The sequence below is a fragment of the Nipponia nippon genome, unplaced genomic scaffold, assembly GCF_047370975.1.
Source record: "Nipponia nippon isolate SJK-2023a ecotype South Korea unplaced genomic scaffold, ASM4737097v1 scaffold_3, whole genome shotgun sequence".
NCBI lineage: Eukaryota > Metazoa > Chordata > Aves > Pelecaniformes > Threskiornithidae > Nipponia > Nipponia nippon.
Genome location: NW_028262347.1, coordinates 89,188,161 through 89,205,211, shown reverse-complemented (window position 1 = coordinate 89,205,211; position 17,051 = coordinate 89,188,161). Strand labels below are relative to the sequence as shown.

At 54.0% G+C, this 17,051-nt stretch overlaps 2 protein-coding genes, 1 long non-coding RNA gene and 1 other non-coding gene across 5 annotated transcripts; 2 read left to right on the top strand and 2 right to left on the bottom strand.

Annotated features, from left to right (window-relative positions):
- Positions 1-3,030: 3,030 nt before the first annotated feature.
- Positions 3,031-6,562, bottom strand: EIF4EBP2 (eukaryotic translation initiation factor 4E binding protein 2). Its single transcript, XM_087765530.1, has 3 exons — positions 6,379-6,562; positions 5,449-5,625; positions 3,031-5,364 (listed from the first exon to the last, which is right to left on the bottom strand). Exons 1-3 carry the CDS (start codon positions 6,515-6,517, stop codon positions 5,333-5,335), a joined length of 348 nt encoding a protein of 115 aa, XP_087621656.1. The 5' UTR covers positions 6,518-6,562; the 3' UTR covers positions 3,031-5,332.
- A 105-nt stretch (positions 6,563-6,667) lies between these two features.
- TRNAE-UUC (transfer RNA glutamic acid (anticodon UUC)) lies at positions 6,668-6,739 on the top strand. The gene has a single exon. It is a non-coding gene; the product is annotated as a tRNA-Glu (tRNA).
- Positions 6,740-7,287: 548 nt separating this feature from the next.
- Positions 7,288-15,943, top strand: LRRC20 (leucine rich repeat containing 20). 2 transcript variants are annotated; one of them, XM_087766673.1, is made up of 5 exons: positions 7,288-7,456; positions 8,619-8,768; positions 10,507-10,583; positions 13,503-13,740; positions 15,376-15,943. In XM_087766673.1, the coding sequence occupies exons 1-5, from the start codon at positions 7,375-7,377 to the stop codon at positions 15,525-15,527; spliced, it is 699 nt and encodes a 232-aa protein (XP_087622799.1). In that variant the 5' UTR covers positions 7,288-7,374; the 3' UTR covers positions 15,528-15,943. The 2 variants fall into 2 exon arrangements, with proteins under 2 accessions (XP_087622799.1, XP_087622798.1); XM_087766672.1 differs by lacking the exon at positions 13,503-13,740 and having other exon boundaries at positions 7,299-7,456; positions 10,416-10,583.
- On the bottom strand, positions 10,535-12,795 carry LOC148054757 (uncharacterized). Its single transcript, XR_015706654.1, has 3 exons — positions 12,669-12,795; positions 11,528-11,679; positions 10,535-10,561 (listed from the first exon to the last, which is right to left on the bottom strand). It is a non-coding gene; the product is annotated as an uncharacterized LOC148054757 (long non-coding RNA).
- Positions 15,944-17,051: the final 1,108 nt, after the last annotated feature.

Here is a 17,051-nt window from a genome sequence, read left to right as displayed (position 1 = left end):
GTCTGCTCATCTTCTGCTGGTTTCCATCACAGCACAGAGTAAAGCCACGAGATGACTTCAGGCTTCCCTCCTTGCCAACAGGCATTGCGCTTATTCTGCTGCTGCGGAAAGATGCTATTTTAGCTAATCCATTAAAACCCAATTCCTTCAGCTCCCAGCTGCCTCCCCCCATTGCACTTGGGGGACCCCAGCCCCACCTCCCTCAGAGACCCCCAACGCCCTGGCGCTACAGCCTTGCTCACACCCAGGACCATCCCCAACCACCGCGCTGCTCCAGGAGGCACCGCCAAATAAACGTTTATAGGACACCAACAGGCCAAAGGAAAAAGAGAAAAATGGCATTAACGTGTTCACCGGCGCTGGGAAGGAGGGCCAGGAATGTAAACGGAGCCCGGAGGCAGTCCGAAAATGGTAACGGCTGGAAAGTAGGGCTGGAAAGTTTGTTAATCGGGAGCCTAGACACTAGCCAGGCTCCCAGCCTTTGGCTCAGCTGAAATACCCTCTATTCTGCCTAATTTTACAGTCGAATGCCACAGGGCAGACCCCAGCAGAGCCACATGCACAGACAGCAGCTCCTCCAGTTTAAAACTCAAATCAAGAGCTATAAACCCAACCAAGGTTTCATTCACCCTGCTGCACGTGGAATTACCCTGGTTATGTTCGTTTATAGCTCACTATCAATTAAGAGCTTCAGTCCTAGACTGAAATCTTATAAATTTTTTTTTTAAATTCTCCATTTTTACCTCCAAAATAGGCATCTAGAAACTCCCCCTGCCCTAAGGAGTGCACCAAAAGCCAGGGCTCCCCACGCACATGCACCTTGCTGCAGGGGCTTTGTAAGTCAGGATTAAAAAAAAGGTACCCAAAAATTTGGGAGGAAAACAGTTATCGCTCCCCTAAGCTTGGCATCGCACAGGCTAAGCCAAACCCAGAAGAGGGGAGCTCCCAAATGCTTCGTCAGCATTTTTTGTCATCTTGTTCCTCTCCTCTGTACACACACTTCAAAATTTGCTAACATTTCAGAATAAAAAAAGAGCAACCCACGATCCACCGCTCCCATTCAGCAGTGGAAGGAAAAATGTTTTATTTTTCGTTTCTTTTTTAAAAAGCCTTGCTGCCTGTTTGCAAGCAGCACAGCTTTCCTCTGTTTTTTTTTGCCCTGACAGGCTTTAGGCACTCCCTTAATAGAGACTTCAGGTAAGAAACAACCCACAGAGCTAGAATTTGGGGAGAAACTGCAGGAGGGAGCAGCTGTGCAACATGCACCCTCTGCACCAGCTGCCTTCTCCACCGCTCCTCCTCCATCCCACTTTTTTACTCAGGATCAGGCTGGAGAGAAGCGCAAGAAGAAAGAGTATAGTCATAAAAATAATTTGATAGTCATAATTTAATAATAACCCGGGTAACAGCACGATGTGACAGCTCTTCCCCGGGCTCCCAGCGGAGCGGAGCTGCTGCTGCAATATGCGTCCGCGTCCATGGGAGGTCACGGCAGGACCACACCGGCTGCAGCCAAACTGGGGTACGCAAGGGGCCCCCCCAAACCCAGGTCAGCGGCACCCTTGGCATCATCCTCCCAGCTTCACCCGTGGGACCCAAGTGGGCGTGGGCAGTTTGGGAATGCAGCGTGCCACTGCGGTATTTCACACACGGAGTCTGCATCCCGAAGTGATGTGCTTTCAGGGGTGTCACAGTGCGGGGGGGGGGGGGGGTTGCTGGTAATTTGCTGAGACACCCACAAAAATTGGGGGCCCCCAGGATCTGGCTGCTGCAGCCAGAGGGAGGGGACACCCTGCTCCCACCCACCCCGCAGCACCCTTCTTACTAGGGGGGAAAAGGCTTTTGCTGCTCTAACTCCTCCCCATACAGAGTAGATAGTACTAAAAAAAGGCTGACTTTGCTGCCACTGGGTTTAAAACTTAAATATATATATTATTAAAGTGACAATTGTCCTGGACCAGGACAATTTGTGGCAACACACCTGCGTCAGCACAACCCCCTGCAAGAGTGCAAGCCTGGGCTGGGTGCCTCCAGAAGCAGCAGAGATGGGGCAGCCAAGGCTACAGCATGAGCTGAGGGATGCAGCCAGGCCAGGAGCTGGGCTTAAATGTGCTCCTGGCCATGGGGGGACCCCAGGTGAGGCTGCTTGGGGCTGTTAGGGTCCATCAGAGCCCTCAAGGAGGAGCCTGGGTGGGGGTGGCTGTACCCCTATGCTCATCCCCACCTGCTCTCCTTGGCCAGCACCAATTTGCAAGACAGCTTTGGCTTTGCAACAGCTTTGCAGCCCCCAGCAGCTAAAACCACGTTTACGACAGCCTTAGCAGCGCAGCTGATATTTCGGGAACTTGCCCAGCACTCGCAAGGCAGGGATGGGTGCTGTGTGCTGGTGTACGCTCCTTTCAGCATCGGCTGGAAGGGGTCACTGGGGGGGGGGTTAACCCCAGGCTGGTGCAAACATGCATTTAGCAGCAATGTGGGAAATTGCTGGGGGCTTGCAATTTAAGTTCGGCTTAAGTTCGGTGGTTTATTTGCGCGTTTGGAATCTGGCTTGGACATGTCCCAAGCAGGACTTTGGCACCTCTCAAGTTTGACGCCCAGGTCTATATAGGTTTCTACACCTGGCGGTGCAGGATAAATGACCAGTTTTCAGCAATTTTGTACGTGGGAGACCTTTTTATGGTAACATCAGATTTTTCTGTACAGATTTTGCAGTCGAGTGCCCCCCTTAACCCTTCGCTGTTGGTTCTGGGTTTGACCATCCCCTGCTCTTTGTAACACTGTTACGCCTGGCGAGAGGCGGGAGCTCACTTCTGATTTACTGTCCTTGGCCTGGATCTGCTTTTCTTCCAAAGTGGAAATTTGGAAAGCAACTTACCTAAAGAATTTGGGGGGCAGGGGGAAGCTAAAATATAAAGGAAGGAGGGTTGACCCACGAGGGGAGTGAAGCCCAGGTGGAGTTTGCTCTGAAGGGAAGGGAGAATCCTCCCCCGCACCCTAAGTCACCGTCAGAAGAAACCTCCAGCACCTCGATTTAATAGAACCAAGATCTTTATTGATCTCACTGTAACAGCAACCACTGGCGAGAGCTTTTCTCCTCCCAAACACCTGCTTGAAGAGACAGTAAAAAAAACCCAAATCTATACCCTGACTAGCAGAGGAGCTGCCCCAGCGAGGCCAGGCACTCCCTCCCTGCTCTTCAGCCCCGAGCCCCATTATAAAAGAGAACCAGGAGAAAGTCACTGGGTTGGGGAACGGAGACGAAAGGAGGTCAGGAAAGGGGGCATTTAGAAAAAAAGTGGTTTCCCTCCGGCTCCTGTCCGTAAGTTAAGATGTCCTCAGATATTTTCTTTTTTTTTTTTTTTTGGCTTGGAGAGCAGGTTTCCCGAAACGAGTCGCTGAGCCGAGGGCGCCGGGTCCCTGCATCCACGGTGGCCGTCCCCGCTCCGCAAAGGATGTCCTCGCCCCCTGCCCCTGCCGCTCCCTCAATCCGAGGGCCTAACAGACCTCCTAGGATCTTTGCTTTAAGGAAAATATATTTATTTATATATAATATATATATTTGTGTGTGTCTTATCACCACCCACCCACACGCATATACATATTTCTACTTGCACTCACTCACTCACACGCCTACGACGGCCGGCTACATGTTCACATCACATCCCACCGAGCCCTACCCATGCGAGGGAAAGGATGGAAGAGACATCCCATTCCCTCGGTTTTTTTTTTTGCTTTTACCCCCCCAAAATGAGCGGCAGCCCCTTCCCTCGCGAGAACAGCAGGTGGAAGACAGGAGCTCGCAACCAGCTGCCGCACTGACCCGCGCCAAACACACCTAGAGAAATAAATTACTGGACGGAAAGTGCACAAAGCCTGCAGCACGGATGCCAGCGCGGGGCGTACCCATCCCCGGAGCACGGAGCCACTGCCCCGGCAGGCGATGGGTCCCTGGGGCTGGGTACCGGGGAAGGGGGACCCCGGCGAGTGAGGGAGGATGGATGGAGCAGGCACTCAGGTGGGGGCTGATAAAATGGCACTTGAGAAGGTTGCAAAGCTGTAGACGGCTCCCAAAAGGCAGTAAAAAAAAAAATGGGGGGGGCTGGCAGGCTCGGGGGGCAGAACACGGCACCGCCGCAGCGTCCCCCACCACGCACGCCCTCACCAAACGCTGCTCTTCAAGGTGAGAGTTGCACCGAGAGAGGAGAAAAAAAATAATCCCATCTCCGAGGGGTTTCAAGATGCCAGCCACAGGCAGGATGGCCACAACGTGCCAGGCTGGCAAAGCCGCCAGCAGCGGGGAGTTTAACACGGAAACCCTTTATTCACAGCAGCACGACTCGGCCGGGGGAAGCCCCGGCGCAAAAAGCAAGCGGAGGACGGCACTCACGCCAGCACCCTGCAACCACAGCGCCCCGGGTGCAGCCACGATGCTCCCAGCCGCAGCACCACATCCCCCCTCGGGCACCCAGCTATTCCTGAGACATCCAACGGTGCTGAGGGATTTTGCTCCTGTATTATTCACATTTTAAAGGGGGGGAATTAAAAAAAAATGCACTAGAAAGCACTTTCCCGGAGGCGCTCGTCCCCAGCCCGAAAAAAGAAGTGTTGCTGGTAAAGTGCCCCTTTTTAGTACCAAAAAAATAAAAGCAAGGGTTTTTTTTGTAACATATGGCTACGTCACTCTGAGTCCTGGCTGGTGGGTTGGCGACACAGCCCCTGGTCGAAGGGCTGAGATGGAAGAAATCCGGGTAGGAGAGAGATGCAGGCACCCGGAGCACCGAAGGGAACGGGCTGCCAACATTGTCCTCTGCTGAAGCCAGCAAGTCCCGGGGGAACCGAAAAAAAAAGCCGCCCCAGCGTGCAAGTGGGCACTTGGTTTAGGAGCGATGCTTTCCCCCTTCTCCCGAGAGGCTGCCCAAATTTTCCGGGAGAAGGGGCAAAGGGGGTGACACAGCTCCACACCGCCAAGCTGCCAGCAATGGGGAGGTTTGGGGTAACGGGAAGGTTTTTTTGGCGGGGGGGAGCATGAGGTGGCAGAAGAGGCGAAAGGATGTTTTAAAAAGAAGCCTGGTGGAGATCAGGCTGCTGGTGGGTGGAGGAGGAGGAATAGGGCCAGATTCGGAAGGGATGCTCCGTCCGACATATGCTGGGACCAGTCACCCGCAAAGGGGGAGAAGCCAGAGCCATGCTCCCCAGAAAGAGGGGGGGACGCGGGCAGGGAGGGGGACGCCAGCAAGGACCGCTGCCACCTCCACCTCGCCGGGACGGATCCTGCTAAGCCGAATGGGGTGTGCACAGGTCTGGGGAGTTGCTGCCTCTCTGTGGTTCCCGCTCAGATATCCATCTCGAACTGAGCGTCGTCCCCTAGTGAGAGGCAAGGGGAGAAGCGTTAGGAGAGGGGTCACCCCGCATCCCAAATCCCCCCACCCCACCCCGGGGGTCCCTTACCCATGGATGGCTTCCCCTCCTGGTGGTTCAGGCTGTTGGTGTCTGCTTTGGGCTCCTCGCCGGCCGAGCCGGGGCTGGTGACGCCGGGAATATTGGGGAGGTGACAAGGTGGGGTCTGGGCCATGGGGGAGTTGCGGCGGTCCAGCAGGAACTTGCGGTCGTAGATGATCCGTGTGCCTGGCGGGGGGGGATAAGAGGAGGATGGGGGGGGGGAATCTGGCCCGGCAGCGCTTATTTGCAGGAGGAGTCTCCTGGCAGGACGGGCGCCCTGGCCAAGGACCTCCGCTGCGGCCCAAGGATAGGCAGGGAGGGCAGGGGGGGTGCACGCTGCCGCTGCTCTGCCCGCTCTTATCTGGGTACGGCGGGCGATAATTCGGCGCTGGATAAACATCCCCGGCGGCACCTGGGTACCAGCTGCCCCTGGACGGCGCAGAGGCCTGGCAAACTCACGTCCCAGCTGGCCCCGGGTGCTCGCCGCCGTCCCGGCGCAGAGGCCTATCAAACTCACGGCCGGGGTGGGAAGGCGCCCTGGGGACGCCGAGGGATGCAGCACCCCGAAACGCCCCCCGCGCCCCTCGCCCCCGCCTGGGGATGGCCCGGCCCCGGGCCGTCAAGGCGGGACGGGGCAGAGCCCCCAGCCCTCGCTGCCCGCACCCCGCGGGGCGTCGAGCCCCCGGTGCCCGCGTCCTGCCGGGGCCGGCTGCCACCTCCCGCCCCCGCCGGGACCCCGTTATGCCCCGGAAAAATAATAAACCCTGCTCCAAGCGCTGGCTGCAAGGACAACCGGCGGCTGGCTCGATAGACAGACGCGATATAGGCGCGATAGCGCGCGATAGGTGGGGTTTAGAGAAGCGGGCGGGCGGCGGGAGCGCTCCCCCGGCGCGGCCCCGCGGCCGCCGCCCCGCAGGCCCGGTGCGGCCCGGCGCTTACCTCCCGGGGTGGTGGAGAAGAGGGTGCCGCCGGGGGTGGTGCAGTAATCCGGGGGAAGCTGCGCCGCGTCGCTGAGGGCCACGGTGCGGGTGGGGATGGCCCGGCTCTGGCTGGGCTGGCGGCCGCCGGCGGACGACATGGCCCCGCGCTATTGTCCCCGCGGAGGCGGCGCGGAGCGGGCGCCGCCCCCCCCATCGCCCCCCCGCCGCCGCCGCCGCCGCCGCGCAACCGCGCTCCGCCCGCCGCCGGCAGGGGGCAGGCGCGGGGGCGAGCGAGGCTGCCCGCGCCGTCCCACGTGGTCTAGCGGTGAGGATTCCTGGTTTTCACCCAGGCGGCCCGGGTTCGACTCCCGGCGTGGGAAAAGCGGTTTTTTGGGGGAGCCGGGCGGGGGTTGTCCCCTCGTCGTATCCAGGGCTCCTTCTGCCGAAACGTTTTGGCTGAGCCGAGCTGATCAAGGTCACCAGGAAAGGGGACGCATCCCCATATCCCAAAGTACCAACCCGGAAAGTTGGGAATCCTGTGCCCTGAGGGCCACACCAGCCCCAGATCAACGGGAAAGGGGATGCATCCTTGTATCCTATAGCAGGAAAGGGGATGTATCCCCAATCACAAATGTACCAACCCAAAAAGTTAGGAATCCCATGCCCCAATGGCTACACCATCCCCAGATCACTGGGAAAGGGGATGCATCCCCATATCCCAAACCAGGAAAGGGGATGTATCCCCACATTCCATACCAGGAAAGGGGGTGCATCCCCACATTCCATACCAGGAAAGGGGGGGCATCCCCATATCCCAGACATGCCACCCTGGAAAGTTGGCAATCTCATACCCCGAGGGCCATGCCAGCCCCAGCACAGCCTCCCTCCCCTGGGAACGCTGATCCCGCCGGTTATTTTTAGCATCCTTCTCCCAAGAGGCCGGAACGGCTGGTTTCTCCCTCCAGCCGTGGATCCTCCCAGCCGAAGCACGTCCCCGGCGGGACCGGGTGCCCGCATGCAGAAGAAGATGGGCGAGGCGGTGGCCCGGGTGGCCAGGAAGGTGAACGACACGGTGGAGAACAAAACGGATTCCCTTGGTAAGCCCGGTGCTCCGGCTCGGCTCCCGCTTGGGGCCCAGAGAAGGATCGGGTGTCCGGGAGCAGGGCTCTATTTTTTACTGCCATGGTCTAAAAAAAAAAAAAAGCTGCCTGCCCCTCCTCTGGGTGCTGCGCCCAAAGCTCCCACAGCCCTGGGGAAGAAAAAGGCTCCCCCAAAGGGCTCTCAGCCCTCCCAAAATTTGAGTGGGTTCCCAGCAATGGCACATAATCCCATGGGACATGCCCCAGGGATAAAATCCCCCTTTGCAAGCGATGGCAGGAGCCAGACCTCTCCCCGTGTCACCTTGTCAGATTTGTTTTTCTGCAATTTCGCTGTTTCTAGCTAATATCAGAGACCCACGCGCAGCTCATCAAAAGAGAGAGATGAAAGACGCTCAGTTTTATTCGTGCTGGATTCCCAGCCCTGGGGTATAAACCAGTGTACGCTGAGAGACAGAGCTTCATCACTCAGCTTCTCGATGTCTTCTTGAGCAAGACGATAAGCGGGGGAGGACTGAGCTTGTGCAGCACCCGCCATGGCTTTGGGGAGGGGGCAAAGCCTGGGTGGGCATCACAGGGCCGGGATACAGGGTTTCCATCCCCTGGCATTTCCCAGCAGGGGAAACACAGAAACAAAAATGCTAACAGGCAAGAAGCACAGCCAAAACCTCTTCCGTCCCTGCTGCTTGCCATGGGGCAAGTGCCTGTCACCATGAGAAATCCAGCCAGGAGCATGCCCAGGGAAAACCCTGCTCCATCTCCATCAGCAGTGGAGGAAGCATCCCTGTGATGCTTAACCTTCCCCAGGGGGTTAGGGCCATAGGGAAGGGGGCTTACTGCAGTTATTAGACATGAACAGGCTGGCTGAATGTTTGCAGAAGGACATTGCAGCATGGAGGTAAATGCAACATGATTCGGGGTTGAACACACCTAAGGCAGAACAGCCTTAGCATTGCTGATGGGAACAAACTATTGGTGCTTGCAGAGGTGATTGCAAAGATCCCTGCAATGGAGAGCAGTACAGCAGGGAACATGGCAGCATCCATGGGTAGCAGCACCCAAGTGGGCAAAACAAGCATTAAGGGGTGGAAAACAAGATGGAAAGCATTGCTCCACCCCAGCTTGGGTACATTGTAAGGTGCCTGGGTCTCTCTGGGGGCAGATCTGGCCAACTGCAAGCTGATAACCTTCCCTGTCGGCATCTACAAAGCCATGAGGAGCGTCACCGAGGGAATCCACCACATCTCCCTGGCAAACAACGAGCTGAAGTCCCTCACCAGCCGATTCGTCACCACCTTCAGCCAGCTGAGAGGTAAGGGACAGCAACAGCCACTTCCAAATGCCCAGGACCCAGCAAAGAGCCCCCAGGCTGCTGCAGAGGGGGCACAGCATCAGAGAGTTTCCCCAACACAGTTTTTGCTCCTCTGCGCTCGTAGCTCATTCCAAGCACTAGTTCAGCTCCCCCCCAAAATCCATTTTTCTTTACCCTTTCCAGCCCTTGCAGGAAAAGGGCACTGGTTTTTCTCTCACCCACTCTCCCAAACTCATGCCCTGTCACCTCCAGCCACTCTCAGCAGTGGCCAGGCTGCTGCAGGGTCACTCACCATGCTCCAGCTCCCTCCCAGGATGGGGCCGGAGAGGAAAGAGGACAGGAAAGGCAGCCTGGGCATAATGGTGCATGGCAAAGATGGGGTGTTTCAGGCTGCAGAAAGCATGCTGGCTTGCTGCTGGCTAATTAGCCCCCATTGTGAGATACTGGTGATGGTTGCTTGCTCTTCAACTTGCTGCAGGAGACGGGGACGGTTGTCAGTGCATGGTTGGTGCCATGGGGACACATCCCTGCGGAGCCCAGAGAAAGCAGCCAGAAGCTGATCTGCTTGCTAAAACATGCTAAAGCATTCAGAGCATCCAGCACTCTGGTTTTGAACACTGGGGACTGCACCAGGGCTTTGCCCCCGCAGCAGCGCCCGGGGCTCTGGCAGCTTTTAAAAGCAAGTATTTTGCTCATACAATGCACTGCACGAGTGCCGCTGTGGTGGGTGTCTGGGGAGGCTTCCCATGTTATGCTGGAGCATCATCCGTGAAAACTCCCCTAGACTAAAGAAACATGTCAAGCAAAGGAAATTTTCATTTTCTAGACAGCACAGCGAGCTGTGAGGTGAAAAAAAGGTCTTGTTTCCCAGCAAGGGCTTTGCTCCACCAGTGAACAAGACACTCCAGTGATGAACATGTCAGGCCTCAGCAGGGCTGTTGCAGGGGGGACATGCCCCAGGGCTGGGGACACCCTTGCACCAGCCTGAATAAGGCAGGACCTATAAATACCAGGTATTAGCAGGGGCAGGGCAGCTTGTGTGGGTATTTATAGAGCAGAAAGCCCTGTGTCACTGGAGAAGGGTGCTGGGACAGCAGGATTTGGGTTCCTGTTCCCACGGCTAACAGCCTTTTGTGCAGGAGTGCTGCTCCTGGCCCCACAGCAGCTCATTTTTACAGGGAGAAAAAGCATCACAGAGGGTTAAACTCTGTAGAACAGATATTTTTCACATATAAATACACTTCCTCCACCACTTTGTTTATACCTCAGAAGGGGTTCAGGCACGTGAAGATGGAAAAATAGCCTTAAGCTATGACAAATGTCCATTGGGAAGGGAATTGCACTGACTTCACTAAGAAATATTGCTTATTTCTACAGCCCCTGCTTGCAAAATGCTGCACGGGTTTCATTAGGAAAGCCTGAGGAAGCCAAGAAACATATCACTCCTACAAGCAGTATTCACAGGAGGCAAAAGTATGACGGCAAACCATGGAGATGAGCAAAAAAGTCCCATTTTCGGAGTTGGAATGCCATTGCTGGACCTGGCAGCCCATGGGGGACAGAGGCTGTAAATTAAGCTATACATTAGTTTTCCCATCTTTTCCCCTGCCATCCCACCACCTCTCTCCTCTCTTCTCCAAACCACAGAACTCAACCTGGCAGGCAACTATCTGCACCGCCTGCCTGAAGAGGTCACCTCCCTGCTGCACCTCCGGGCCATCAACCTCTCCCGCAACAGGTTTCGGCATTTCCCAGAGCCCCTGGCTGCCGTCACTGCCCTGGAGACCATTGACCTGGAAGAGAATGAGATCACAGGTGAGAAGGACCTTTTCCCGCTGGAGGTGAGGATGAGCATCGCCCCAGGGCAACCACGCTTCCCAGCGGTGATGCCATCCGCATCCCTGGGCGGGGAGGGATGCTGGCTTGAAGCTTTACTCATGGTCCACCATCCTCTGCAGGTGCAGCCAGGCTGAGGGATAGCTTAGTGACCCAGCAAAAGGAGCATGAATTCAGCAGGGGGAAAGGGCACAGGGGAGATGCTAAATAGACAGAGCCTTGTTAGCCGCTCACTTTTGCTAATGCTTGTGCTGCCTCCTGGGACAAAGCTGTTGCAGACACAGGGGGAAGCAAGGCCCATTCAGGCCACCCTGTACACCACACTGGGATATGGCTCTCAAAGGCAGCTCCAGCAGTGACTCAAACTCACCAAATTTAATAAAAAATAGACCTGACTGCAGAACCCAGCCCCAAGGATGCTGGGCTGGGATGTTTGCTGCCAGGCAAAGCAAGGGCACAAGCCCACCTGAACATTTCCCAGAGCAAATAGGAGCCGTAACACTACAAAATCCCCTAAAAAAAGTGAAATTAAAGGAATGGTAAGAGCTGCTTGTCCCCCAGACCCTGCAGTCAGAAGAAGAACCTTTCATGCACAAAGCTGAAGCCTTTGGAGTCCCAGAAAGCTGGACAAAAAGGGGCAGCTGTTGCACGTAGATAAAATGGGATTTATTCAGGACCGAGCTTTCAAAGAGCCCAGGCTGGAGCAGCCCACAGCCCGCACAGATCCCCAGGGAGGCAAATACCAAGTCCACTCAATTTTGCTGTTTTATCTGGGTTGGCTTCAGCTGCTGCTGGGAAAACCGCTCCCTGCAACACAAGTTTTATTAACAGCATCAGCTGCTCCCTGGCCATGCCTGTAGAAACATGAGACATTAAATACTGCTCCCATGAGAACCAACAAAAGATGTGAGTTTTCCTCACACCTTTTTTCTCTCTCACTTTCTGGAGAGAGCTGTCTCACTCTTAGTTCTCTCCATCACTTTTTGAGCTTAATTGGCCAGCTTCAAGCAGACTTGATGCAGGAGTTGAGGTCTCCAAACTTCATATTTCCTTCACATTTCATGCAACCAGGCTGCTGGAGGAAGGGAATACAGCTTTTTGTTGCATTTTTTCCCTGCTTAAATGCAGGGAGGAAAGGATGCAGCAAGGGTTGTACCCAGCTGAATTAATCCTGGGGGAGAGGGCAGCTAGAAAACCCAGCTGCCAGGCTCAGTCACCTCCTGCCAGGCCCCCCTCAGCTCCTGTTATCAGACTCAGGAAAAATGATGACAGGGTAGAAATTCACAATTTCAAGCTAAAATGCTTCAAGGACATATCTTGGAAACGCACACAATGCTGTCTGGCTGCAGAAATAGGCACAGTTAGCCTATTTTGTGCATTTTCCGGGAAGGGAAGAGGTAGAGATTAGAAAGCCAGGGGTGTTGCAGCCAATTTTTGCTAAGGAAACAAAAGTTTGGGTAATTGCATCACTCCTGGCTACCTTCCCTGATACCTCCTGGGCTCATTCATGCAATGGCCTCCCAAGGACCAGAGCATCCCAAGAACCCAGAGCAGCTCAAGTCCTTCACATCCAATGAAGAGCAGCTCATTCCCAGTTCCACCTTCTGGGACCATGGTGAAATCTCCTGGATTGCCCTCCAGCCTTCAAGAGTGAGCTTGCTCAGCACTAAGCTAGCACAAGGACCAAGCTCCCTGCTCTTCACAGCGCAGCACGCTGGGGGCTTGCAGCCAGGCTGTGGGATGAGCCTTGGTGTCAATCATCTACACACAAGTTTGCATTTATCTGTACATATATAAGCATTTTTATATGCTAATAGAGTTTTATATATTATTTAGGAGCTTGTATTTATATATACCTTTTCCTCCCACACTAGCCTGGCACAACAGGGGAAGGAGAGTTAAGGAGAGCCCATCAGCTTGAATTTAACTGGCACAAGTTTTGTTTTTCCTTAACAGCCAAGTAAGATTTGAGCCTTTCACACTCATTTCATCCCAGGAGATCTTAGACCAGGTTGTAGGAGATAGCACCTTCTCTTTCCCCTTCTGCATGCATGTACAACTCACCTACTACAGCTGGCTGAGGACCCTGTTTTGGCAGCAGGGTCTCAGGAGGAGCAGCTGGCACATCCTTGAAGAAGCTCTTAAGGTATCTGAAAGTTCATCCAGGTGCTGTTCCCCAGAAGCAGTTCCTGCATACCTCCAGCCAGCTCAACACAGGAAAGACCTACCCTAGTAGGGCAAAAGCTCTCTTTTGCTGCCTTTTATAATTTGGGACCCAGGTAGCACCACTCAGCCCAATAACGAGTTGAGGACCCTGCTCCAGATAAAAGACTGGTAGGTGAGAGAAAGATGCCCTACAGATAGGGGTTTTAGGAAGGATTGGGGCTTTCTGCAGCAGCAAGAAGGTTGCAGTTGGTCTGGTTTTTGGTACTAGTACAGTCATGTGCCATTTCTAGTCTTGCCTGCCTGCCTGCCTGTCTGTCCCTCCTCTGCCCTCCCAGTGATGCTGAAGGAGCTGATAGCAGGGCTGCAAACCAGATTAAAAGCACCTGCTAAAAGAAGGCTGAGTCACTTACTAAGACATATTGAGCTGGAGATGGTAGGTAATGTTTTCCAGCTAAAGAAAAACAAGAGTAAAAGGAGATTAATTAATGCCTGCATGGAGTCTGTGGGCTCTGAAAAGAGGTATTTAGTGCCATGAACTGCCCTTTTCATCTCAATGAGCTCTTAACCCTGGAGTGTAATTATGTATCTATTAATGTCAGTGCTTTTAACTCTTTCCCTGCTAATTAGAGTGTTATCAAATTAGCATTTTCAGCTCCCAAGTCCATGGGGTTTTTTGGTGCATGAAGCTTCAGTTTCTCTTTCCCTTATTCCTTGATTAATGGTTTAATGCAGAAGATGTTGAGACAGCAAGGGGGATGCTGGAGACCACTAGCAAGGCTGGGCAGGTTGCTGCTGGGGACAACTGTGGCTGAGTTTTCTCCTCCTGTGCACCAAAGACAGCCACTCTTAATTTGGGATAATGGCATGGAAAATGTATCTTTGTTAATAGTTGCAGAGGAGCCAGCGAGTGGGTTTCCATCAGCAGGTTTGGAGGAGGCTGGCAGGAGCTGGTGGCCACCAAAGGACATGGGTAATGCTGAAACGTGACTGGGAATCAGCTCTGCTGAGCTGAGCAGGGTCCTTCTGCCTTCAATTTGCAGCCATACGTGGCTGCGAGACCTTCAGGGCTGTTAGTGTTCATTACCCAGCTCCTCAGATGCCTCGGCAGCCCTTTCATATCCATCTCCTCGGATACCTCCCGATGCCTCAAGCAGCTCTTTCATCTGAAGGAGCTAGGTTTTTCACTCACTTATTATCATATTCTGATCTGAGAAAATCACTGTTTGCTTTAATTATGAAAAAGCCTTTCCCCCCCCTCCCCTTTTTTTGCTTAACTGGTGAAGCCAGCATGAATAATTCAGGCTCAAACACGAGTTCCTTATTCACTGGGGAGCCAGCAAGTGATGCTTTGGGTTGCTTATAGAGTTTGTGGCACCCATGGCAGTGCCCTATAGGTATAGGCTGCACTGCATGCTCTGCCTGTCGCTTCATGCTGAGGGTGAGTCACCACTCCTTACCTTGAATTAAGCTGCAGAGCTGGGCTGTTCCCACTCTGGACAAGTCTTGCTCCCTAAAATACTTTCATTAGCCCCTAAATTTAAGCAAAGTGAGCATTTATTACCCTGCGTAGCCTTAGAAGATCATTAAATAGGGAGATCTATGAAAAAAAAAAAAATTGAGTATCAAGGGGAAAAAAATGTAAAATGATATAAGAGGAGCAGCAGTGAACAAATCCACCAGACATGCGCTGCAAAGAAATACGTGTATTACAGAAAATAGCACTGCTCTCTGGAGGGGAAAGAAAAAACCCACCAAGGTGTTTGAGTCTTTTTCCAGCATAAAATACGTTTCATGGTTTAAAAGTCACATAATCATCCGCCCAGCTATAATTACAACACCACAATTCTGCTCCAAGTATTGGCAGAAAAAATCAGAGCTGGGGATATAAAAGGCTCTTGTCATTTTGGTGGCCAAATTAAAAAGAAATTGTTCTTGATGAACTCAGGCAGGTGGGTTTTCAAGCCCAAAATATTGTGATTTGTAACAAAAAGCCAAATCTATCATCTTTTAACAATCCTAATAGTTAGGTTTTTGTATGGGTCTCATTTCTCTGCTCTCAATGGATTTGCCTTGGGACCATCCAGAGACCTGCAGGTTAAGGCACCTTTTTTTCCATGTAAAAAGTGTTTCCGTTAGAAACCCTTTCTAAAGGAAAACACCTGAATTCATGGAAATTGCAAAATAGGAGGGTGCCTGGTGATGGCCGAGAGCCATTTTGCAGCCTGTCCAGCAAGGGCAAAGAGCGCTTGCTCTCCCGTTAGCCTGGGTAGGGCTCCTGGGCATTGCAACACTGGGAATAAAATAAGGGAATAAGTCTTTGAATACCAGCTGAGCACCCCAGCAGGGTTTTTTTAGGACTGGGAGAACTGGAGGGCAGTGTCCATGTTTAATATCATGGTGTTTGCACCTTGCCAAGACATTTGAGTAGTCATATAATTTAATATTATTTGATGATGTTTCTGGTTTGATAAAAGCCTGGAGACCAGTGGGAGTGGGGTTTGCTCTGGGCTGCCAATCTTGCCGCAGCTTTTGCCCCCTCTGCCACTCCAAATTCCCCAGCAGCGGATGCCGGGATGGGTGCTCACCTCGGTGCTCTCTTTTGCAGAGGTGCCGGTGGAGAAGCTGGCCACGATGGCATCGCTGCGGAGCCTCAACCTGCGGGAGAACCCCATCGGACCCGAGGTGCGGCTGCTTGTCCGGCCCCTCGTCCCCTTCGACCTGCTGCTGTCACCAGAGGAGCCCGTCCCCAAAGCCTGAGAGGGTCTTGGGGTGCCCGGGCGAGCTCTCCTGAGGGGTGACTACCCACGAGAGTGGTTTGGCTTAGGTCAGTCCCTGCTACGCCGCTATTTCTGTCCCAAACCCACAGCGAGGCAGACAGTCCCTCTTTTTTTTTCCTTAATAAAACACAAGCAGCAGGGCTCCTCTGCGAAGGGATGGCTCTGCCAAGCTCCTGAGCCAGGGAATCTCCTGCTTTGCGCTTTGCCAGCGCTTGCGGAGGAAGTGCAGCTGGGATGCAGTGCGAGGTTTGAGTAAAATTGGGGGAGCTGGATGCTCGGCCGCATCCCTCCCACCCGGCCACTGACAGGTAGCATCTGCTGCCCTGGTTCAGGGCCAGGACAGTGGGAGACATCCCTGCGGCTGGAAGCGTTCCCCCTTGAATTGCTGATATGGCAATCTGCCAAATGCCTGATTAAATGTTTTCCTGTTAAGTGTGGGGGTTCTTTTGTATTTGCTAAATTTATGAGTTATCGGTTGTCTTCTTAAAGAAGCCCCTTTGCACATCCCCGCAGGTGCTTGCTGCAGCTCAGGCTGATGCCTCCAGCAGGATTCTGCCCAGACCTGAGCAGTATTTCTCTGGATTTTCCCAGGGAATTTTTTTTTTCTCCCATGCTTTTTCACCATGGGAATCAAAGTGACCCAGTGCCAACAGGTCCCCACACACTCTGCACCCCACAGGTGTCCCCAGAAGCATGCACCCACCTCCTGGGTGGTGCGGGTCTTCAAATCGTGCTGCTTTCTTTCCAAGGAAGAAATGGGCTGCGGGGCTCAGGATACGGCCCTGGGAGGGTGGCTCCTTGGTGGCAGGGAGGCCACTGCTAGGCACGCTGGTGTCCCTTGGCAGCTGGCTGCCAGCAAAAAAACTCCTGGGAGAAATCACAGACGTTATCTCAAAATGCCCCATTGAAAGATCTCCTGTGTTTGCTCCTTCATGTTTTTAAGCTTCCCAATGCTGGGGTATGGCTGAGGCAGCCATGAATGGTTAATCCTGGAAATGTTTGACTTCTAGACTCACCAAAGCCAAACTTTGGTAAAAGACCACGGTAAAAGGGGATTTGCTGATGTTGGCAATGATGGAAGAGCTGGAGTCGAGCAGAGCAGCTTTGGGCCAGGACCAGCATCCCGAAGGAGCGTGCTGCTTTTCCCCACCGTGTGGGTGATTTACACGGGATGGAGGTTGGGGGTCCTCCCCACTCATGCTGGGGTTCCCAGCGTGTTTTCCCCCGACCCCGGGATGGGCAGAAGCGCTGCTGGGGACACCGGCCGTCAGCTGGAGGAGAGTGCCAGCATCAGCTTGGGGACCTTAGGAGTGGTGAGGGGGACCCAACCCTCCCCAGGTACCAAACCTGCCCCGGCTCTCTCCTTGCCTCCCATGGGCTGCCCCCTCCCGTGGGCTGCCTCAGGCGTGGGGGGGTCCGTGCGGGTACCCCGGTATCCATGGCGATGGGAGGCTGTCCCCCCGCCGCCCCCCCCCCCCCTCCGCTGCAGCCGGCGAGCAGCCGC